Source organism: Chanodichthys erythropterus, chromosome 15, assembly GCF_024489055.1.
Source record: "Chanodichthys erythropterus isolate Z2021 chromosome 15, ASM2448905v1, whole genome shotgun sequence".
Lineage (NCBI taxonomy): Eukaryota > Metazoa > Chordata > Actinopteri > Cypriniformes > Xenocyprididae > Chanodichthys > Chanodichthys erythropterus.
The window spans coordinates 11,063,136-11,087,500 of record NC_090235.1 but is presented as its reverse complement, the minus strand read 5'-3'; the positions used below and the strand labels follow the sequence as shown (position 1 = coordinate 11,087,500).

The window sequence follows — 24,365 nt, the reverse complement described above, 5'->3', positions numbered from 1 at the left end:
AGGAAGGAACACAACATAATAGAATATAACAAAACAGAACAGTACAACAATAAAATAGAACAGAAACTCAACATAATAGAACAGACCAGAACAAAGTAAAATATAAACAGAATACAACAAAAATAGAACAGAACACAACACAACATAATGGAATAGAATAGAATAACAGAAAAGCACACAAAATGATAGAATAGAACAGAATACAACATAAAAACAGAAATAACCGTAATAGAAAATTAAAAACAAAAATAGGACAGAATAGAGTAAGATAAAATAGAACAGAAAAGGGCAGCATAATAGAATAGAACAGAACAGAATAAAACAAAATAGTGTACATAATAGAGTTGAACAGAATACAACAAGAATATTCTGTTTTATTTTATTCTATTATGTTATGCTAGAGTACAACATAACAGAAAATAATAAAATAAAAATAGAACAAAAATAGAGCAAAATATAATAGAATGGAAAAGGGTGACATAATAGAATATAACAGAACAGAATAGGGTAAAATAAAACAAAATCACCCAACATAATAGAATGAAACAGAATATAACAGAATACAAAATAATAAAATAGAAAATAGAATAGAAAATAGAGCAGAAAGGAACAACATAATAAAATGAAATAGAGTACAAAATAATAGAATAGAGTAAAATAAAAGAATAAAATAGAACAGAAAAGCACACAACATAATAGAATAGAACCAAACAAAATACAACAGAATCAAAGAGAACAGAATAGTTTAAGGTTCATGGATCTGAGGTTTGAAACTTACAAACTCACAGTTTCCAGTATACATCTTTAATTATTCATTATTCGTTTATTAATCTTCTAAACAGATATTTATTGTAAAGACTTGTAAAGTGACCAGTCACATTTCTTTTTTTTTTCATGACAGTTAGGGGAAGGCAAGAGATTTTATCACAGAGGTCAGATCCAATCAGAATAAATCTTGTTGTTTTAGATAAGTTGGTGGATTTTGGTGTGTAACCTCTCCTCTCACCTGAGCCCCACTGCAGCTGTCTCAGGCCTCTCTTCACCAGAGGAAGCTGCCAGCCCATAGTGTCCGCCAGCTCCACCACGTCAAACTCCAGAGCGTCACATGACTCCACACGCTCCCCCGCCATGCGTTTCCGTGCCAACGCCACAGCGATCGGAGGACACCTAATGACAAATTAACACAAATTTACCACACACGCCACTAAAGAGCTCTTAAAAATCATGTTTAACACACACTGATTGACGTACAGTTTGGTTATTCTGCGGAGCTGCTGTGGACCGCCGTAACACTGCAGCTTACAGACGGAGAGCGTCGGATGGAGAAGCTCCACCCACTGCTGAGGATGAAGCTCCAGGTAACACAAGAGAGTCTCCAGACCTAAACACACACATAATGAGCCATACAGATCTTAACTGAAGATGATGCTATATTTGATTTGGAATAGTTCACCTAAAAAATGACAATTGTCATAGTTTAATCATCTATTTCAAATAAACGCTGTTTTTTTTAACTTTCTATTCACTTTCTATTTCATAACTTTCTATGTATGATAATAATCATAAATGTTTCTTGAGCAGCAAATCATCATATTAGAATGATTTCTGAAGGATCATGTGACCCTGAAGACTGGAGTAATGATGATGAAAATTCAGCTTTGATCACAGGAATAAATTACGTTTTACAATATACGAACAGTTATTTTATATTCCAATAATATTGTTTGAATGGTAGTGTATTTTTATGAACTTTTTGGCGAGATCTGAATAAAATATCTTGCATATCAAAAACACTATGACAGAGGAGGGCAAATAAATGATTTTTGAGTGGTCAATCCCTTTAAACAAGGTTTCGACTCTTAAATCTACTGTATTAAAGCACTTCATCTCATGTTTCTCACTCTCTTCCGTGATGTCGAGGGCCTCCACGGTCTCCTGCATGGGAATGGCTCTCTCATGTGTGTGACATGCTCGCTGTACACACTCGTCACTCAATTTCAGACTGCTGTCGCTCTCCTGCGGCTCCTCCTGTGCTGTCTGTGCTGGTGTGTTATGCTCATGTGGAGGGTGTGACTCTGATGGCTGTTGTTCTGTGGGAGTCACTGTCTCGCTCCGCTGCTGCTGGTGTGAATCAGTGTCCTCACAAACCTCCATCTCCAGTAACTCACTGTCAGATACTTCTGCAGCCTACAGAGAGTGACATTCAGAACTCAACACAACTCATATATGCATACATGTATATAAATATATTCTGGTGCAAAAACCTCTAAGTGCCATCTGACATTTTCTTCTAAAATGATCATTTTAATCAGGCTCGTATGTTTAGGTTTAGTAATTTCACTTTAATGGCAATGTATAGGTCCTTTTCATTGGCATTAAAGTGAAATAACTGAACACAAACATACAAGCCTGATTAAAATGATCATCTAAGAAGAAAATTTCAGACAGCACTTAGTCTTAATTACTCAAGTTTTACCTGTGCCAAATCTTGCTGCTTCTGCTGAATCTGTCGGCATTTACATGGAGGAAAAACTTTCTGCACCAGTTTCTTCACTGTATAATAATCCACCGTGTCTGCGTAGATGTGCCTGCGCAGCTCGTGCAAATCTGCACCCTAAATGCAATAAAAAAAATGATGTAAAACAAAAACAAAATTCAGTTACTGCAGTATGGAAGCCCGTTTCCGCCAAAAAAAAAAAAAAAAAAACTCCACTAAATGTAATATGAAATAATAATAAATAAACAAATAAAAAGCCATAAAAAAAAAGATGAATTGCGACTTTTTATCTCAGAATTCTGACTTTTTAACTCACAATTGCGAGTTATAAAGTCAGAATTCTGAGATATAAAGTCGCAATTGCGAGTTATAAAGTCAGAATTCTGAGATATAAAGTCGCAATTCATTTTTTTTTTTTTTTGTGGCGGAAATGGGCTTCCATACTGCAGTGTTGCTATTGTTAACGAAAAAATAAATAAATAAATAAAACTATTAAAAATAGATTTGTTAATTAAAATAATCCTGAAAAAAATATTTAAATATTTTCATCTAATATTAAAATATTAGATGAAAATTTTATCTAATGTTTAAATTTTATTTTATTACAGCACTTCATCTTATGTTTTTCATGAGATGAAGTGCTGTAATATATATATAAACTGATAAAAATGACAAAATGACATTACAAAATTACTGAAACTTAAAATTACAGAAACAAACTAAAATTGAAATAAAAACTGAATTCATAAAAATAAAAGCCAATTCAAAATATTAATAAATACTATACTAGCATATGTTTTTTAACACTATGCCAGCTTCTGTGGTTATTTGCATGATGAGAAAAATTTATGAAAGAACTAGATCAAGTTTTTAAAATATAATTTTGCCAAAATCTCCAAAACTAAATTTGGTTTAACTTTGTTAAATATTTTTCAGAAGAGTTAACTAAATAAAAAGGTTCCTCACAGGGTTAAAACTGGCACAATCTAGTAACACGTGATTCAGGGATCAAGGATTTTGACACAAAAAACTCTTGATGGATCTTCTTCTAATATCCAGAAATGGCCTATTCGGCGACGGTCATAAATCATCTGTTCTCATCGATATGAAAAACTATTTCTCCCAACACTGGGACTGATTTCATGGAATTTGTTCATAGTGCATAGATCCAACACTGTTTGACATTGTTATTAATACAGAAATTTATAATATGTTTTAGATTCATATCAGGTATTGTGCAATTCCTGAGGTCTGCTGATAATTCCTCTTTTGCAGTGCTGTCTTACTATACTAGTATATAAGTAACATTAAAATACTGTTACTACTGTGAAACCATGAATGAAGTACCACAGATGCACAGACCTCTGGGTCTAGAAACAGGTGGCAGTGCGCCGGGTGTCCGTCACGTCCCGCTCGGCCAATCTCCTGCACATAGCTCTCGAAGCTCTTGGGCATGTTGTAGTGGATGATCCCACGCACGTCTGATTTGTCCAAACCCATCCCAAAGGCCACGGTGGCCACCACCACACGCAGCTCCCCACACATGAAGTTATTCTGCACACGCCGCCTCTCCGACGCAGACATCCCGGCGTGGTACGCTTCCGCGATCCACTTCAGCGGCTTACGGATCTTCTTCCTGGCTGAGTTGAGGGGAGAAATGACAAATACCTCAAAACAAAGTAAACAAGCTGGAGTGTTATGCATGACAGGGTCGTATTTTACCCAGAGCTTTCTTCTTCTTCCCCACAGGGTTGTCCTCCTCATCCTCTGGCACTGGTTTGGACGACTCTTTCAGCATCACCCCCTGCAGGCAGGTGCGCAGCAGTGCAGAGATACGGGACGTCTCCTCTCGCCTGGTGCAGTACACGATAACCGACTCAAGAGCACCAAAGCGTTCGCCCTTCAACAAAGACACCAGAGCCTGAAGGAGAAAACAGTGAGGCATTTGAGACATGTGTAACAGCTCTGAATTTACTGCATGAAAAATGCATGGCAAGACTTTTAAAACAATGCATAATTTTTTTTTATTGAGATGTTTTGTTGGGAATGAATTTAAAGGATAATGACAATTCAGGACCAGATTTGGCCAGTAGTTTTGGTACAGAAAAAAAGAGTGTTATCACTGTTAACTAAACTTGAAAACTGTTTAAAAAGTATTTTTTGTAACTGAAATACAGGAAATACAAAGGAAATTAAAATTAATTAATTAAAACAATTAAAAATGAAAATTAGAACTATTGCTTTGGTAACTAATTCAAATAAAATATGCTTAATTACTAAAATTAGAAACTAAAAATTAAATAAAAAAATTAAGCTTAATACAATATATAAAAAAAACAAACAAAAAAATAAAAGCACATAAAATTTACTACAACTTGAACTAAAATTTTAAAGTCATTCCAAATATTAATTAGTACTATGACAATACATAAATAATACTAAAAAATATTTGTATATTATATATATATATATATATATATATATATATATATATATACACACATATATATATATATATATATATTTTTTTATTAATTATAAATATAGCACTACACTTCCATTTCTCTGCCATTTTGAATATATTCATTAATATAATATATTTATTAATGATTTATTATAGTTTTTTTTATATATATGTAAATACAATTTTATAAAAAAAAATATATATATACATTTAGCACTTTACTTCCATTTCTCTGCCATTATGAATATATTCATTATAAATCATTAATATATTATATATTTATTATATTTATGATATATTAATGATTTATTAAAGTTTTATAAATGTAAATGCAATTTTATAAAAAATAAAATATATGTTTAATTTCTCTGCTATTTAGAATTTTTTGGATAAACTTTTTTTTTACACAAATCCATTAGTGTGAAAATTGTCATGACACACTGTTTTTTGGGACATCATTCGTAATTCAAAATTGTCCTGTAGCTTGTGAAGACAGCAAAGTTTGTAAATGTTTCAAATAATTTTTAGTGCTATAACTAAAACAATACTCAAAACTCTGCAACTGTATAATCATCAGTTGAAATATGCCACCAAAACAACTGGAATCAGTCATCCACTTGATATATGATCCTGATAATTGCTGGTTTTGTGTTGACTAGCTGCATCCGACCTGCTCTGAGGTGTGACTTCATTTAGCAGACACTTTTATTCAAAGCGACTTACAGTAAAGGAACACAACAAGCGATTAATATAAAGAAGGCAATAAACAAAAGAGGTTTCAGTAATACAAAGTTTCAGTCATCGTTCTAGAACAGGGAGGAACACAAGACTCAACGCACCTGATCTTTGTCTCTGTCCATAGACACGGACAGCTGGAGGTTGTGAGGGACAGCGGCAGAGCGGACAGCGATCCCGTCCTGATCGCTGATGTCCAGATGTCGGGCGATGTCCAGCGCTGTGGACAGAGTGGCCGTGGCAGTGAGACCCAACAGACAACGCACACCCAACCGATCCCTGAGCACCTACACAACACAAACTCACATTTATTCTGCACTGATCAAATGCAGAAAAATCCAACGCATTTGAGAAACTCACCTTGCACAGTCTCAGGTAACAGGGGCGGAAGTTGTGAGACCATTCAGACACGCAGTGAGCCTCGTCGATACAGGCGAAGGCCACCGGGGGAAGCTGGTCTGCAGGAGGGAGACATCCTGACCCCGAGTGACCTCCACCGACCAGCGCTTCAGGAGACAAGAGCAGGACATGCACCTGACCGGCCTTCACCTACACACAATAACATACATCAACTAAGACACACACGCTCACAGTCTCACACCTTGTCCTTAATATGCATGAAGACGTGAAAATTAAAGGTTTTGATGTGTGACGCGGTTACTTATTGGTCAGGAAAGGACCAGTGTTGTTACTGTTAACTAAACGAAATGTTAACTAAATGTGATTTATCGCTATATGCTTTATGACTATCACAAGACATGATGCTAACTATCATTTTTAGAGTACTTTATATTCTTGTACCTTCTCAATGGCCGCCTCTCTCTGTTTCTGAGACATGTTGGAGTGGATGCAGGCGGCTTTCAGCTTCGGTGGGAGTCCAGAAAGCTTCACAAACAATGAAAAATGAAACAAAAAACACTTTAAACAGCTGCTGTACCTTCCACAAGATGTTTTAAGATAAATGCTCTAAATATTTTTCACCAACACAATATATCTAATTAATGTGAGTGAAAATGTCCTGCATTATTAACACTGGATTTGTTGGAATAATTAATACAGCAATGCCTCAGTTCATACGCTGCCAGCAATAAATTCCCACTGCAGAGTCAGATGTACCTGATCGTCCATCAGAGACACCAGAGGAGACACCACCAGCGTGATGCACTTTGACCTCTGGGCGTACAGGTAGGCAGGAAGCTGGTAGCACAGAGACTTGCCCATTCCAGTGGACAGAACCACCAGTGTGGACAGACCTAAACAAAAACAAAACCACAGATAGATCAGATCACTAGCTTTACTCAGCATTTGTGCACACTTCAGTTCAAATTAATTGAGTTTTTTGGTTGTCTGAACAGCAAAACCCATTAAATTAATAACTTCCTCCCACCTGACAGGATTCTCATGATGGCCGTCTCCTGGCCAGGCCTGAAGGACTTGTAACCTAAGTCTCGGAGTGCTTCGTACACCTCCGGAGGGACATCTGTGGAAAATCACAAGAGAAAAGAGGGAATAAATAATGACATTTGCACAGAATAAAGCTCTTACAGCCCTTTAATGTGACATACCTTGAACTTTCCCATCATCCTTTAGTGTGTAGAGCGGCTCCATAGGTGGAGGAGGGGCAGGTCGCTCATAATCTGGTCTGATGATGTTGAGCAGTATCTCCTCCCCCTGCTCCTCCTTCTCAGAAATTTCTCCGCCCACACAGGGAGGAGCCACTGCAGTAAGAAGGCAAAACATTGGTTGCCAAGATGTTGCTAAAGTATTTTAGCACTTACAGTTGCTATGATGTTTTTTATGGTTGCCAGTAGGGCTGCATGATACTGGAAAAAAATTACATTGCAAAATTTTGTTTTTCTCCAATATCAAAATAATACATGAATTTTCACCAGATGACTTGAATAGCTATATTTACAAAGAATTAATAATTCTAGAATTATTGGGGAATTTTGTTGGTAAGTGCATCTGCATAGGAAATTTTTTTTTACAAACAATACATTTAGGGTTGAGCAAATTAGGAAAAACTAGGATGTTTAAACTCAAACCTCTTTTTTTGAGTCATTCAATACGACTATAAAATATATATATTTTTTGTGATTATTATTAAAGTAAAAATATTATTATAAGAAATATGTTGCAATGATACGATTGTACTATAAAATAAAAAATAAAGAGTATCTGATAAAACAATTAAAGTGACCATAAAATAAAAATACTAATATTTACACCTTAATTTCTTCATTTTTAAATGTTAAACAATCAAGCTTTCATATAAATATATGTGTGGTCGTTTTCAGAGTGAAAGGCAGCCCTGTTTATTTACATCACTAAACACAGTATCATGAGTTCCTAGGTTGTTTTATGACAACTGACTACTGACAGTATGATATCCGTCCCTGTATGTGACCCATGCAGACCCACCTATAGGCTCTGACCGCAGAGTTCCTGTCGCCCGGGCAACTTCCTCCAGCGTGGGCAGCTCAAACTCTTCCTCCTCTCCTGGGGTTTCCTGCTGTTCTGCAGAACTCATGACAGGAGCTGCAACACAAACCCAAGCACAAGATATCATTAACACAATCGCATTTTCATGAGAGCAGTCATGTGACCTGCGCAGCCTCTCACCTTTTCCTCGACAGTCTCGTGCCCAGTGACCCGTCCCTCCACACTTGTAACAGGTGTCGCCTTGACGATTGAAGCCGCCGAACCGCCCCCTGCCCCTCCCGAATCCGCCCCCAAACCGTTCGCCCTTCAGCTGGAACTTCTGCATGTACATCTGCAATTATAAAACATTGACAAAAGCACATGCATGAACTGCACAATGGAAAATATTTTAGAAACAGAGTTTCAGAATTCAATACAATAATAATCCAATTGTTTTATTTATTTAAATGGTAAAAATGAAATTGATAAATATTATTGCAATAATACCACTGTACTATAAAATAAAAAAAAACAAAAGTATTTAATAGTAATAATAACAATTTACAAAAAAAACAACAGTAAAATTACAATAGCCTACTAATATTTATGTCTGCATGAATTTATTTTATTTTTTAAAAAAAAAGCTTTTATTTGAGGAAAACTGCCAGAACACCTTAAAAAGTTTCCTTTTTGTTACAAAAATATATTGGCAAAATATTACAAAAAATGCTTATAACAAATTTGATAAGATGGTTTGTGCGTTTCCTTCGGCTTTACATAATTAGTGTGGGTCATACTTCTGGTCAGAAAATCTGTTTAAATAAAAATCACATGCTTGTTTGTGAGGTTCCTAACAAGATTCTTTTAGGACTTATTTCAGCAAAAATTTGAAAAATCTGATAAAAAACAACAACAAAACCAATAAAGAAAAATTGCAAAAAAATTGCTTGAAATCTCAAAGATACATCAAATCTGAAATCAGCTATGCCACACCAAAAGTTAGAGCTATGATGCAGGGAAAAGACTTATTGCTTAAGTTTCATCTATTTTATGACATCTTAAGACTTATGGTGTAATATATGTGTCATTCTGACTATTTTTATTGTGCTTTTTTGTTCTTTTTAGGAGCTATGGTAACTATATGCTGTGACAGTAAACAGTTTATTAAAAAAAATCTGAAAAAAAAATTTCACTGTAGAATGTAAATCAAATGGGTTTAGAGCAACAAAACGATTGAGTACATGATGACAATTTTCCTTTTTAGTTCAACTACTCATTAAAATAAGATCTTCGATGATCGACCTAAAATGATATCAACTGACCTGTTTCCTCATTGCGGCCCCTCTCAAAGCAAACCCTTTGACATGGGACTTCTTCTTCAAATTGATTTTCACAAAGTTCCCATCTGTGTTTTTGGTAGGCCTGGTTCAAGATGAGAAACATACATCAGTAAAACATAAAAATTTGACAATTATTGAAATGTTTACTAGGGCTGGAACAATAAAACAATGCATTGCAATTTGTGGTTCAATTCTGAGATTTTCCAAATGCATTGCAATTCTCTGTCGAATCGATTCTGAGCATAGTTTTTAACAGCAGATGGCGCTCTAGGCTAGTTTTTAACTGCGCGTTTTAATGCTCACAAAGAAGAGCACTCGTACATTCGGCCGAGTCTGAGAATGTACTTGCACCTCAGAATACATTTATGATGCAAGATTAATGTAAACAGCCACTGCAAACACCCCCGGTAATTCACTTCCACCTTTTTTAACTTTATGAATGATTATTTCATAGAAGGTTCAAGTGGTGTGTGTGAAGAATTGGAAGCAAGCAGAGTGCAGCTGTTTCGATCCAGAATCATTTCTCGATTCGAGAAGCATTGATTTATTGTCTCAACCCTAATATTTATGGTACCCACCTGGCCCTGGCAGTGTTTTTCATCGTGTACGCAGCAGCTCTGGCCTCCACCTCATCCACCTCTCCCAGCAGATTCTCCTTAGGAATCGCTCGTTTCTGGGTTTTCTTTTTCTCTGAACTGGCAGCATCATCTTCCTCCTCCTCCTCATCGACTTTTCCTTTCCTCTTCCCTGCTTTTTTAGGCTGATCCTCCCCACCTTTCTTAGTTCTCCTTCTCTTTTTCACTCCGCCTTCCTGCTCCTCAGATTCATCCACGTCATCGTCACCTTCCCTTTGTCTTTTTCGACCTTTTGTTTTCTTGCCACCTTCAGCCTGTGGTTTTTCACCCAAATCTTGATCTTTTCTGGCCCTGGGTTTGCGTTTCTTAATTTTTTCAGGAGATTTGGGCTCCTCTGAACACATCTCATCATCTCCAGTGAGAGCTGCAGTGTCTTTTTGATATACCTGTTCACCATGAGGGCCCGGGGAGCCCAATTTTGCATCCAGCAGCACAACGTCCCTTACTGAAGATGCTACTGGACTTTTTTGTGCCCCATCCTCTGACAAGGAAGATTTACTCTTCTTCAATGAAGTCTTTGGAGATGTTTGACCCTGATTCGACACCGTTTCGCTTCTAACCGTAGGTGATAAACAACTATTCTCGTTTATCGTCAGCTCTGAATTCCCCGCAACAGGTTTCTGAGGTTCCTCCACCTCATCAAAGACCTGGCACCGTGCAAGCCAGCCGCTGTCCACAGAGGAAATCCTCTTGGTCATGGACTGCCTCAGGTACTGGACCCTCTCCATGCTCTTGTGTGCGGAGCCCACAGCTGGAGACCAGGATTTGGAGGGGGTTACCGAAGGGAAGGGATCCGATGGCTCGTCCTCAAACTCCGTGCTGGCCGTCTGTACAGGAGGAGCGCTGGGGTCTGGACGCGTGTTGGCTGACTTTGGTGTGTGAGTCTCTACATCTGTCGGTGCTGCGCTGGAGTTTGGAGTGTCCTGCAGTGGTTTGGTTGGTGTTCGTCGAGGGGTTGTTGCTTTTTTCAGAGAAAATGATCGTTCCTGGAATTCAGCATATGTAACAAGAAAATAAGACAACAGAAATTCTACTGACATTAATGTTACAGTTGTGAAATGCAAGTATTACAATAAAGTAGAGACATCATTACAACCATTAATCAACCATTAATCTTAATCAGTGGAAATTTCTCTAAATATGTTTACCAATAGAACAAAAAGCAGATTTTTTTTTTGTTATATTTTCTTATAAAATTATTCCTCTTCTAAATTGAATTAGTTTTGTCAAGCGATTAATCGCTATTAATCTCATCCAAAATGAAAGTTTGTGAAAGTTATCCGCTTTTGCCAAAAAACGATGTTAGAGATATCTGCTTTTGATAAAAAACAAACTTAACATATAAAAATATACACTTTCAATGAACTTTAATTTTGTAAGTTACCTGTTTTTTTTTATTTTTAGTTATTATTACTTAATCAAAACAACCCAAATGCAGTTTGATTGATATTACTTGAAATGCACAATAAAAAAAATTTAAAAAAATCGTGAAAAATTTTTTTTGTGGAAATGAATAAAAACAGAGTTATCTGTTTTTGCAAATGAAATGCAAACTTTTATTTTGGATTCAAATAATCATGAATAATCATTTGACAGCACTAAATTAAATTAAATTAAATTAAATTAAATTAAATTAAATTAAATTAAATTAAATTAAATTAAATTAAATAGCTGTTTCCACTGATTAAGATTAATTATTTGCAATGGCATTTTTACTGTATTTTATAGCTAGAGATAAACACTTAAAAAATATATATTTGTAAATATCACAATACATCAAATATTGTTACGATCATTTAAAAACATTTCTTAATGTTTACCCATATAATAATATGCAGTAATAAACTACATTAATTACATAATTTTTTAAAAAATATTTATAATTATTAAAAAAAATTTTTTTATAAAAAGTCTGTGTTTGCACTGATTAATTTTAATTTTATTATTTATTTATTACCTTTTTCTTTTTGAAACTAAATAAAAGCTGTTAAAAACATCACATTGTCAAAAGACTAAAAAATATTGGGATAAAGTATTTTTTAAGTAGTAACACAAAGCTCATGATGCAGTATAATTCATATTCACCTTTGTCAAAGCTCCAAGATTGTTCTTCAACTTCATGCCAAAGTACTGAGCTGAAGCTTTCAGCGTCTCTTTATCATCTGATGAGAGCTTTGGCACAGCAGCCGGCAGATTCTTCCGGTTGAGGTGAGATCCCCAGCATCCCGATCCCTTAAAACAGTGAATGTAGACATTTACTGGAACTGTTATGATCTACAGAAACAAACAAATGAAGTAGATGTGTCTCCTCACAGCTGTAGACGAGTGACTCTCCGGGGGTTTTGTTTGATCTTCCTGCTCTGAGCTCTTTCTTTCTTTTGCTTCTTTAAGAGACCGGTATTCCTTATAAAGTTCTGCAAACACAAGAACATAAAGGTCAAAATAAAACAAAGCATAAAAGCTCAACATGGACAAAGTTAACACAACAAAATAAACTTACGTCTCGTCTCCTCTGGAGCTTTATCAATGTCATCCTTCAAAAGAAAAGATATGTTTGTACATTAGTAATGACATAAACTGATGTCAATGATAGAATATATCCACAGTAACTGACATATATCAGTAAACAACACAATATTAAAAACATAAGACTGACCATAAAGCACAACAACACAATAAAACACAAGACAAGAAAACCACAAATATCATAACATAAAATAAACACTACCCCATACCTTATTGGGCTTTCTGCTGTTTGTTTGGAAGAAAGATTGTTCCCATTTCTTCAGGAGGATTTTTACATCATTGTATCGATCCATTTCTTCACTTTTCTAAAGACAAACTCATCCAGCAACCTGTTTGACTTCCTTCAAAAACACATCAACGTGCATTTCAGACTAACTAGAAAAGGACCATCCCAGCAAACACAATAACGTTGTAAAAACGTTTTTTTCACGTTGTGAAAAGGTCGTGATAACGTTTTAATCGGACGTATTTAATACGACAGATGTCGGGTTTTTTTTACGTTATAAATACGTTTTTTCACAACATTGCAGAAAAGTCTTTATAACGTTTTTATCACGTCTGAATGTCTCCTTGCAACGTTTTAAAAACGTACTTGACACGTCCAAACTAGTACTTCATATGCTGCCATCAAAATGTTTTTTTTAGTGTTATCTTTCCAGATAAAATGACTAAAACCATATAAAACAAATATATAAAACATAAATGTATGGTAAGATAAATACATTAAGTGGTGTATTTTATATTTCTTTATAATTCATCATAAGCTATTATGTCAGTTTACAACATTTCTGTAAATCTGAATATTCAACAGAACTTTTTTTACATTGCACTACCTTACCTGTAGAGCAGACCTCTGGTTGTTGTCCATTGTATAAGCCTACATTAACATATATGTAGGCCTAATAATTTATACTACACACAAATTTTGTCACTCATATTTATTCACAAAATGTAAAAAAAGTAACATGATATGGAAAAAAAGGTAAATATGTAAATAAATAAAACACATGAAAATTATGCCATTACTGGCGAATTTAAATATGGGGTCATTAACAAATTCCAAGAAATTTCAGAGGACAGATGTTTTTACAGAAGAAAAAAACATTTAATTTGTAAATTGTAAAGTATTTCATTTTAAATAGATACAAATTATTTTATTGCGATTATAATAATTATATTTTAATCACTTGTTTGCAGTAAAACTAATGCTTATATTTTAAGGATTTTTTTCAACACAAATTACAAATATATAGGCATCGGAACTTAAATAATATATATTAAATAAGAAGTTTATTGTTCAATAAATACCTGATTTTGAGAAACTATGTTAGCGATTTCTCGATTTTTCAGCGCTTTCATTGCAGGTTACATTGTTATGCCAGTAGGTGGCAGCTAGGAGCTGTCTTAATGACATAGTAAACCCAAAAATGAAAATTATGTCAATATTATTACTCACCCTTGTGCTGTTCTACAATATTAAGACCCAATACTAATATTAGTAGGCCCGCTGTACTGTTTTAAACGTTTTAGTAACTCTCTGGGCACTGAAAGTGTAAATTAAAGGATTAGTTCACTTTCTGAATGACAATGTCCTGATAATTTAGTCACCCCATGTCATCCAAGATGTTCATGTCTTCTTTCTTCAGTCGAAAAGAAATGAAGGTTTTTGATGAAAACATTCCAGGATTATTCTCCTTATAGTGGTCTTCAATGGATCCCAGATGGTTGAAAGTCAAAATTACAGTTTCAGTGCAGCTTAAAAGGGCTTTAAATGATACCAGACAAGGAATAAGAATCTTATCTAGTGAAACGATCAGTCATTTTCGAAAAAAAAAAAAAAAAAAACTGTATATGATTTATAAACACAAATGTTCGCCTTGCGAGTGCTCATGTGTTGTGTATGCTTCAAAAGCTTACTCTAGAAAGAATTCTACGCCTTCCCTATTCAACTTACGGAACGAACCCGGCACCAGTTCAGTTTTTTTCCGTACGTAGAATAGGGAAGGCATTGGATATACAGCATTAGAAGAATACGGAACATGAAAGCACTCGCAATGAAAGCACTTAAAAAAACGGCTGATCGTTTTGCTTGATAAGACCCTTATTCCTTGTCTGGTATCACTGAAAGCCTTTTAAGTTGCACTGAAACTGTAATTTTGACCTTCAATCGTCTGGAGTCCACTGAAGTCCATAGGAGAATAATCCTGGAATGTTTTCATCAAAAACCTTAATTTCTTTTTGACCAAAGAAAGAAAGACATGAACATCTTGGATGACATGGGGTGAGTAAATTATCAGGACATTGTCATTCAAAAAGTGAACTAATCCTTTAACTTGCTGGCAATGGAGGCCTCACTGAGCCATCAGATTTCAGCAAAAATATCTTAATTTGTGTTCCGAAGATCAACGAAGGTCTAACGGGTGTAGACTGACACAAGGGTTAGTAATTAATGATATTATTTTCATTTTTGGTTGAACTAACCCTTTAATTGCTGATCCAAACAGTTATAATGCCGAATTCTGTAACCCACTAAATTATGTGACCCTAGTAGGTTATAAGGTGTAGGTTATGGAAATTTATCATGGTTTTACCATGATTAAAAGCAAAAAATATAGTCATTGTAGTAATTCCATGGTTACCACAAATGAACCATGGTTCTGCTAGAAAAACAGTTTTAACTATGGTATTTGTGTGATTATACAAATGGTAATCAATACGTCAAAAAAACAACAACAACAAAAAAACAACAACAAGATTTTACTATAGTAAAACCATGGTTAATTATCAAAAGGGTAGGATTAGGGTTAGGTTTAGTCAGATTAGGTCAATGCAGTGCCTATAGTCATATGATTTGGTAGGTCACAGAATTCGACACAACACCAGAAAGAAAGAATGTTATAAACATTTGTCTGCATGCACCCAATTCTGAAGCGAATAATAATATGCTAGTATACAGCAATCCATATGAGAAGTCTGGTGTTGAAGGTGGATCTGGAACTGACTTCTGTCCAGGTTGTCACAGCATCTCGTCTTCACAAACTGCCCTGAAATGCAATTCACACACCAACAATGATTGTTATTAATATAATGTGAGGCTCTTACATTCACAATGCTCAGTACTTTTTTTATTATCATCTGTCTCATTTTGAATTATGTTGGACCTTACTGTAGGTTGCTAACTCTATACCAAGTGTCCTCAATGCAGAGTTAAACAAGATGGCCATAGAGGACTCAAAAAATATTTGATGAATTTTTTGAATACTTGATAAACTTTTGATCAAACTTTAACATGGAAGAATCTAGGAACATAAACAAGTTGTCACAGGGCCAACAAAATGTAGTATTCAATGTCAGGTTTATTAAAAAAAAAAAATAGAATAGAGGTGAAATGCAGAAATGAGAAAGAATAATATACAGAACATATATATGTGTGTATATATATGTGTATATATATATATACATATATGTGTATATATATATATATATACATATATATTTATATATAGGCTATGTGTGTTTGTCTGTGTGTGTGTGTGTGTGTGTGTGTGTGTGTGTGTGTGTGTGTGTGTGTGTGTGTGTGTGTGTGTGTGTGTGTGTAAAAAAAAGTCTTAAGATGCCAGCATTTACATTTGTAGCTTTACTTATTTAGTATTCCTCATACAATGTCACTTAATTATGTTTGGACGCAATAAATATAAATTATTCATATATCTGACGCTCCTGAAATCACAGTGCAATTTTAATCAATATTTATTTACCATGAAATATCAAAACATGTTTGAAATAACGTTAGTTTCACCCCATTTTCACGCTCCATATAAGTGACGTCACCGATTAACAGTACACCGCATACTTTTAAGTTATATTTTCTAATCATCCATTGACAAATTGCCAGAAAATCATTTACAAAACTATCAAAACCTCTAATCTACACATAAAATGTGATTAAAAGCCCAAACTTTCATAAATAAGAGTTTATGTCAAGTTAGTCTACCTCTTAAAGTTAGCCTAACGGTTGAGATTCTAACGATCTTTTTCCAAAGACAACAAACCTTTTCTATGAAGAAAATATTCAACAGAAGCTTGTCAATTACATGTATGAACGTGTCAAGAACAGTTGTATGTATTATTTGTGTAATTTTAGGCACTAAACTTACCTGAAAGCAGTGAAAATAACAGTGACAGACGGTCGTGCTCTTGCTTGACACTTGTCAGTTGGTTGAGTTGCCGCCTGGTTGCCGCCCCGTTTCCATGGTGACTCCAATCCGATTGCTCACGGGACTCGAAATGTTAAATGCGCACGCCAATTAAACATGTCAAAAGTTAAGCAGCTATCGTTTACATTACAGCGTTAAAACAATAGACTACTGATGGAGTCAAGGGCGTAGATTTGGTTTCAACATTGGGGGGGTTGAGCGTTGGTATGCTGCCTGTTTTTTTGTGTTTTTTTTAATTAAAAAAAAAAATCTGTTTTATGTGTAGCGTTATTGGATAATTTATTTCTTCTCTATCTATCATCTATCTATCTATCTATCTATCTATCTATCTATCTATCTATCTATCTATCTATCTATCTATCATAACTTTATGGAATATAACTATTCATCAAATTCTAACATAACGGAGTGATTCTAAAAATAAATAATGTTATATATTGAAACCGCCAGTAGGTGGCAGCGATTCGACGTTTTAATGAGTGAGCTACTTAAATCGTTCATTCAGCCAATTCATTCAAAAATCAGATTAATTAAGGAAGAAAACAAACACCGATTTGAATACTTTTGTCACTGATAAGACGCTATTGAAAAATGAAGTAACAAAATAGATGGCTGTTTTAGTAATTGGTTACAGTTACACTGATAGTTATGGCTAAATTGCAATGGATTAGCTAGCTAAAATATATGTGGAGTGTACTTAACTATTACAATGTTTTCATACCTCCTTCTCAGTACATGCTTTATTCTTTTTAACGTCCCTCTTTGAACAGAAGTTTAATATAGTCGGCTGGGCAGCGGTTCTCTTCTTTTTTTTGGTGCTACCCGCTCTCATTCATTCAAACAGTAGAGCGCCACTGGCGTTTTTTTGGTGAAAATGCGATGCGCATTGGTTGGGCGTTACCAATCGGTTCAATGGAGGGGGGTATTTTTTTTTACTAATTTATTATGACAAACACATATTCGATTATAAACAAAATTATTGTTACAAAATAAATGAATTATACATATTTTAGTATAGATCTACTGTGATTTTCATGTTGAAATATTGGGGGGATTGTAACTGATGGATTTGAATATGGGGGGGGGGTTAATATAATATAATATAATATAATATAGCTTTAGAATACTTAAGTTTTCTTTTTCTTTTCTTTTTTTCTTTTTGACTAAAGAAAACATATGTTTTATATACCAGAAATGATCAACGTGGTGTACAAATAAAAGTAGGCTATAGGCTATTGCACAACAAATAATAATAAAAAACAGAATGTATGTGTTTTGGCCCTAGCATAGTCTTTGTTTTGACATGGTTGTATTTTGGTACTGTCATGACGTTTTTTAAACGTCGTATTCCAACGTGCAGATTACGTTATTTTAACACCTGAATAAAACGTCTCCCAAAAGTTGCAATTTGGTATAGTTTCGTTTTCGTAGTAGACAAACGTGATATTAACGTTTTTTTGACTACTTAAAGAAAACATACCAGCTTGGTATTTTCACAACGTTTTTAAAACGTTTTATTTTGGTTACATTATTTTTTTATTTTAAAAAACGTTTTTAAAACGTTTTTAAAACGTTGTACTACAACATTACCTAATTGCAACCAAAATACAACGTTGTGAAAAGTTGTAAAAACGTTTTGTGTTTGCTGGGATGCCACTTATAGAGACATGTGCATCTTATATAAAAGAGAATAATTATCTTATAATATAAAAGAGAACTGAGGCTTGATTCTCATTCACTAAACTTTCCTCTGAACGCGCCAAATGTCAAATCAGTGTTGAAAACAATAGACGACTTCCGCCTCTTCCGGTAATGTCATAATAAAAGTCTTCAACAAAACGATACCGTAGTCAGCATAGTTCTGTTTATTAACTTTTATTTAAATACAATTACAAATTCAGATATCCTATTCAGTTTTTGTTATATATACATATGAATGATGTCAAAAAAGAAAACACAGAACGTTTGGTAACAAGTTAAAGAATAAACATTTTACTATAAAGTTGCAAGAAAATGTTTGTGAACCACTTGCAGAATCTTTGAAAAATTGCAAAATTTTAACAAAATAAGAGGAATCATACAAAATGCATGTTTTTTTTTAAATAGCTGAATTTATTAAAATAACCCCATTCATAAGTATGTGAACCACTGGTTCTTAACACTGTGTGGTTCCCTGATGTTTTTATGTTTTGTGATGGTTGTTCAGGAGTTTCTTGTTTGTCCTGAGCAGTTAAACTGAGCTCTGTTCTTCAGAAAAATCCTCCAGCTCCTGCAGATTCATCAGTTTTCAAGCATTTTTGTATATTTGAACTCTTTCCAGCAGTGAATGAATGATTTTAGGATCCATCTTTTCACACTGAAGACGACTAAGGGACTTAAATACAACTATTAAAAAAGGTTCAAACATTCACTGATGCTCCAGAAGGAAACACGATGCATTAAGAGTACTTATGAATGGGGTCATTTTAATAAATCAAGCTATTTTTTTGTCTTGTGTATTATATGTAAACATCTTTTATGTAAAATATCTTACTCAGGACAGTACTAAATAAAAAATAACATGCATTTTGTATTATCTCCCTTATTTTGTTAAAATTATTAACATTTTCACAGATTCTGCAAGTGGTTCACATACGTTTTCTTGCAACTGTATATTATTGTTGCAGTAATGTGGTACAGTGATGATATCAGATGGTATTTTGATATATTCCATGGTATTTAAATTCAAGTTTCAACATGGTATCATGTCAACAATCAGGATTTACTGTGGTACAAAAAAACAAACAAACAAACAAACACTGAATTAAATATACAGTGATTAAATCTAATTTTTTCCTTCATAACAGGCCACATGGTAGCTTCTGCCCATGGACATCACTCGCACAATCTCATTTGAACCCTGTGGACATAAACACAAATCATTATTTCAAATCATGATCATTAGAGTATATGAGATTAAATATGATAATCATAAAAATTGCACATGATATTTACAAAATTAATATAATGATAATGATATACCTCAGTGGGAAGGATGAGCTGTTCACACACAGCACAGGTCTGGGCTAGAAACCTGTACAAGAGAAATTATGTCAAATTATATACACATATATTGATGTTACTACAAAATAAATGGAGAAATGTTTGTGTCTTATAATTGGAGTTACTTTAAGCATAAATGGTTAAAATATTTAATTTAAAAAAAAATTTAATTAGACGGGGACATAATAATTTGGAGATACTCTTTCATTAATTTATAATTAGATTATATATTCATTGTCTGTGCAGAAGCGTCTTACTGTAAGTGTCCATGTCAGCGTGTTGTTCACCTGTGGTAGTCTTTCACACAGTATATCTTGTTTTGTGTGTCGACACTGAACGGCTGTCCCTCCAGCGCCTTGTTACAGATGACACAGCGGAAACATTCAGGATGGAAGGACTTTCCCAAAGCCTGGAGCACCTAGAGGGGTCAGAGCTCATCTTAGTGCATTTTATTTAATGTTTCCTGCCACATGATCCATTAGATTCATTAAACACACTCAAAATGGCTTTCAGACTGACCATATCTGTGATTAAATATCCACAGGATGTGCAAACCTCTGCGAAGTGCTTGACGCTGGAATACTAGAAAAGAAATAAGCATTAAAAGCACTCTTACACTCTAAATTGAATGCAAGAAATAAACAAGACCAGACCACAGACCAAATAATCCTCTTCACAGAGCACCCGTCCTGAAAAGTCATAAAACTGCTTTCCTTTTAGTTTCTGGCCTGTGTCACAGAGAGAAGAAAACATGCATGTGATCTTGAGTTTACTGCATTCTCTTGTAAAATTATTGCATTTCCCCAACTTTGCGTTCTCTCGTAAAAGCATTGCGATCCCTGAGAAACTTTGCGTTCTCTCATTCTCTCCAGAAACTTTGCGTTCTTTCGGAAAAGTACTGCGTTCCTCCAAGAAACTTTGCGTTCTCTCGTTCTCCCTAGAAACTTTGCGTTCTTTCTGAAAAGCATTGCGATCCCCAATAAACTTTGCGTTCTCTCGTTCTCCCTAGAAACTTTGCGTTCTTTCGGAAAAGTACTGCGTTCCCCCTAGAAACTTTGCGTTCTTTCGGAAAAGTACTGCGTTCCCCCTAGAAACTTTGTGTTCTCTCGTTCTCCTTAGAAACTTTGCATTCTTTCGGAAAAGTACTGCGTTCCCCCTAGAAACTTTGCGTTCTCTCGTTCTCCCTAGAAACTTTGCGTTCATTCGGAAAAGTACTGCGTTCCCCCTAGAAACTTTGCGTTCTCTCGTTCTCCCTAGAAACTTTGCGTTCATTCGGAAAAGTACTGCGTTCCCCCTAGAAACTTTGCGTTCATTCGGAAAAGTACTGCGTTCCCCCTAGAAACTTTGCGTTCATTCGGAAAAGTACTGCGTTCCCCCTAGAAACTTTGCGTTCATTCGGAAAAGTACTGCGTTCCCCCTAGAAACTTTGCGTTCTCTCGTTCTCCCTAGAAACTTTGCGTTCATTCGGAAAAGTACTGCGTTCCCCCTAGAAACTTTGCATTCTCTCGTTCTCCCTAGAAACTTTGCATTCTTTCGGAAAAGTATTGCGTTCCCCCTAGAAACTTTGCGTTCTCACGTTCTCCCTAGAAACTTTGCATTCTTTCGGAAAAGTATTGCGTTCCCCCTAGAAACTTTGCGTTCTCTCGTTCTCCCTAGAAACTTTGCGTTCATTCGGAAAAGTACTGCGTTCCCCCGAGAAACTTTGCATTCTCTCGTTCTCCCTAGAAACTTTGCATTCTTTCGGAAAAGTATTGCGTTCCCCCTAGAAACTTTGCGTTCTCACGTTCTCCCTAGAAACTTTGCGTTCATTCGGAAAAGTACTGCGTTCCCCCTAGAAACTTTGCATTCTCTCGTTCTCCCTAGAAACTTTGCATTCTTTCGGAAAAGCATTGTGTTCCCCCTAGAAACTTTGCGTTCTCTCGTTCTCCCTAGAAATTTTGCGTTCTTTCGGAAAAGTATTGCGTTCCCCCTAGAAACTTTGCGTTCTTTCGGAAAAGTATTGCGTTCCCCCTAGAAACTTCGCGTTCTTTCGGAAAAGTATTGCGTTCCCCCGAGAAACTTTGCATTCTCTCGTTCTCCCTAGAAACTTTGCATTCTTTCGGAAAAGCATTGTGTTCCCCCTAGAAACTTTGCGTTCTCTCGTTCTCCCTAGAAATTTTGCGTTCTTTCGGAAAAGTATTGCGTTCCCCCTAGAAACTTTGCGTTCTTTCGGAAAAGTATTGCGTTCCCCCTAGAAACTTCGCGTTCTTTCGGAAAAGTATTGCGTTCCCCCGAGAAACTTTGCATTCTCTCGTTCTCCCTAGAAACTTCGCGTTCTTTCGGAAAAGTATTGCGTTCCCCCAAGAAACTTTGCATTCTCTCGTTCTCCCTAGAAACTTTGCATTCTTTCGGAAAAGCATTGTGTTCCCCCTAGAAACTTTGCGTTCTCTCGTTCTCCCTAGAAATTTTGCGTTCTTTCGGAAAAGTATTGCGTTCCCCCAAGAAACTTTGCATTCTCTCGTTCTCCCTAGAAACTTTGCATTCTTTCGGAAAAGCATTGTGTTCCCCCTAGAAACTTTGCGTTCTCTCGTTCTCCCTAGAAATTTTGCGTTCTTTCGGAAAAGTATTGCGTTCCCCCTAGAAACTTTGCGTTCTTTCGGAAAAGTATTGCGTTCCCCCTAGAAACTTCGCGTTCTTTCGGAAAAGTATTGCGTTCCCCCTAGAAACTTTGCATTCTCTCATTCTCCCTAGAAACTTTGTGTTCTTTCGGAAAAGTATTGCGTTCCCCCTAGAAACTTCGCGTTCTTTCGGAAAAGTATTGCGTTCCCCCTAGAAACTTTGCGTTCTCACGTTCTCCCTAGAAACTTTGCATTCTTTCGGAAAAGTAGTGCGTTCCCCCTAGAAACTTTGCATTCTCTCATTCTCCCTAGAAACTTTGAGTTCTTTCGGAAAAGTAGTGCGTTCCCCCTAGAAACTTTGCGTTCATTCGGAAAAGTACTGCGTTCCCCCTAGAAACTTTGCGTTCTCTCGTTCTCCTTAGAAACTTTGCGTTCTTTCGGAAAAGTACTGCGTTCCCCCTAGAAACTTTGCGTTCTTTCAGAAAAGTACTGCGTTCCCCCTAGAAACTTTGCGTTCTCTCGTTCTCCCTAGAAACTTTGCGTTCATTCGGAAAAGTACTGCGTTCCCCCGAGAAACTTTGCATTCTCTCGTTCTCCCTAGAAACTTTGCATTCTTTCGGAAAAGTATTGCGTTCCCCCTAGAAACTTTGCGTTCTCACATTCTCCCTAGAAACTTTGCGTTCATTCGGAAAAGTACTGCGTTCCCCCTAGAAACTTTGCATTCTCTCGTTCTCCCTAGAAACTTTGCATTCTTTCGGAAAAGCATTGTGTTCCCCCTAGAAACTTTGCGTTCTCTCGTTCTCCCTAGAAATTTTGCGTTCTTTCGGAAAAGTATTGCGTTCCCCCTAGAAACTTTGCGTTCTTTCGGAAAAGTATTGCGTTCCCCCTAGAAACTTCGCGTTCTTTCGGAAAAGTATTGCGTTCCCCCGAGAAACTTTGCATTCTCTCGTTCTCCCTAGAAACTTTGCATTCTTTCGGAAAAGCATTGTGTTCCCCCTAGAAACTTTGCGTTCTCTCGTTCTCCCTAGAAATTTTGCGTTCTTTCGGAAAAGTATTGCGTTCCCCCTAGAAACTTTGCGTTCTTTCGGAAAAGTATTGCGTTCCCCCTAGAAACTTCGCGTTCTTTCGGAAAAGTATTGCGTTCCCCCGAGAAACTTTGCATTCTCTCGTTCTCCCTAGAAACTTCGCGTTCTTTCGGAAAAGTATTGCGTTCCCCCAAGAAACTTTGCATTCTCTCGTTCTCCCTAGAAACTTTGCATTCTTTCGGAAAAGCATTGTGTTCCCCCTAGAAACTTTGCGTTCTCTCGTTCTCCCTAGAAATTTTGCGTTCTTTCGGAAAAGTATTGCGTTCCCCCAAGAAACTTTGCATTCTCTCGTTCTCCCTAGAAACTTTGCATTCTTTCGGAAAAGCATTGTGTTCCCCCTAGAAACTTTGCGTTCTCTCGTTCTCCCTAGAAATTTTGCGTTCTTTCGGAAAAGTATTGCGTTCCCCCTAGAAACTTTGCGTTCTTTCGGAAAAGTATTGCGTTCCCCCTAGAAACTTCGCGTTCTTTCGGAAAAGTATTGCGTTCCCCCTAGAAACTTTGCATTCTCTCATTCTCCCTAGAAACTTTGTGTTCTTTCGGAAAAGTATTGCGTTCCCCCTAGAAACTTCGCGTTCTTTCGGAAAAGTATTGCGTTCCCCCTAGAAACTTTGCGTTCTCACGTTCTCCCTAGAAACTTTGCATTCTTTCGGAAAAGTATTGCGTTCCCCCTAGAAACTTTGCATTCTCTCGGAAAAGTACTGCGTTCCCCCTAGAAACTTTGCGTTCTCACGTTCTCCCTAGAAACTTTGCGTTCATTCGGAAAAGTACTGCGTTCCCCCTAGAAACTTTGCGTTCTCTCGTTCTCC

At 36.0% G+C, this 24,365-nt stretch overlaps 1 protein-coding gene across 1 annotated transcript in view; it reads right to left on the bottom strand.

The window, feature by feature from the left end:
* The window catches only part of recql4 (RecQ helicase-like 4), a 15,296-nt gene extending 2,310 nt beyond the window's left edge, over nucleotides 1-12,986 (bottom strand). The window contains exons 1-20 of the mRNA XM_067361741.1: nucleotides 12,828-12,986; nucleotides 12,593-12,626; nucleotides 12,406-12,506; nucleotides 12,178-12,324; nucleotides 10,036-11,078; nucleotides 9,440-9,539; nucleotides 8,319-8,469; nucleotides 8,118-8,234; nucleotides 7,262-7,414; nucleotides 7,084-7,176; nucleotides 6,813-6,949; nucleotides 6,498-6,581; nucleotides 6,057-6,245; nucleotides 5,801-5,983; nucleotides 4,220-4,418; nucleotides 3,860-4,137; nucleotides 2,477-2,614; nucleotides 1,902-2,187; nucleotides 1,252-1,381; nucleotides 1,007-1,167 (exon numbers count right to left, since the gene is read on the bottom strand). Coding sequence (XP_067217842.1) covers nucleotides 1,007-1,167; nucleotides 1,252-1,381; nucleotides 1,902-2,187; nucleotides 2,477-2,614; nucleotides 3,860-4,137; nucleotides 4,220-4,418; nucleotides 5,801-5,983; nucleotides 6,057-6,245; nucleotides 6,498-6,581; nucleotides 6,813-6,949; nucleotides 7,084-7,176; nucleotides 7,262-7,414; nucleotides 8,118-8,234; nucleotides 8,319-8,469; nucleotides 9,440-9,539; nucleotides 10,036-11,078; nucleotides 12,178-12,324; nucleotides 12,406-12,506; nucleotides 12,593-12,626; nucleotides 12,828-12,911 — 3,808 coding nt within the window. The 5' untranslated portion in view covers nucleotides 12,912-12,986. The remainder of the gene's footprint in view (nucleotides 1-1,006; nucleotides 1,168-1,251; nucleotides 1,382-1,901; nucleotides 2,188-2,476; nucleotides 2,615-3,859; nucleotides 4,138-4,219; nucleotides 4,419-5,800; nucleotides 5,984-6,056; nucleotides 6,246-6,497; nucleotides 6,582-6,812; nucleotides 6,950-7,083; nucleotides 7,177-7,261; nucleotides 7,415-8,117; nucleotides 8,235-8,318; nucleotides 8,470-9,439; nucleotides 9,540-10,035; nucleotides 11,079-12,177; nucleotides 12,325-12,405; nucleotides 12,507-12,592; nucleotides 12,627-12,827) is intronic.
* Between the last annotated feature and the right edge of the window lie 11,379 nt (nucleotides 12,987-24,365).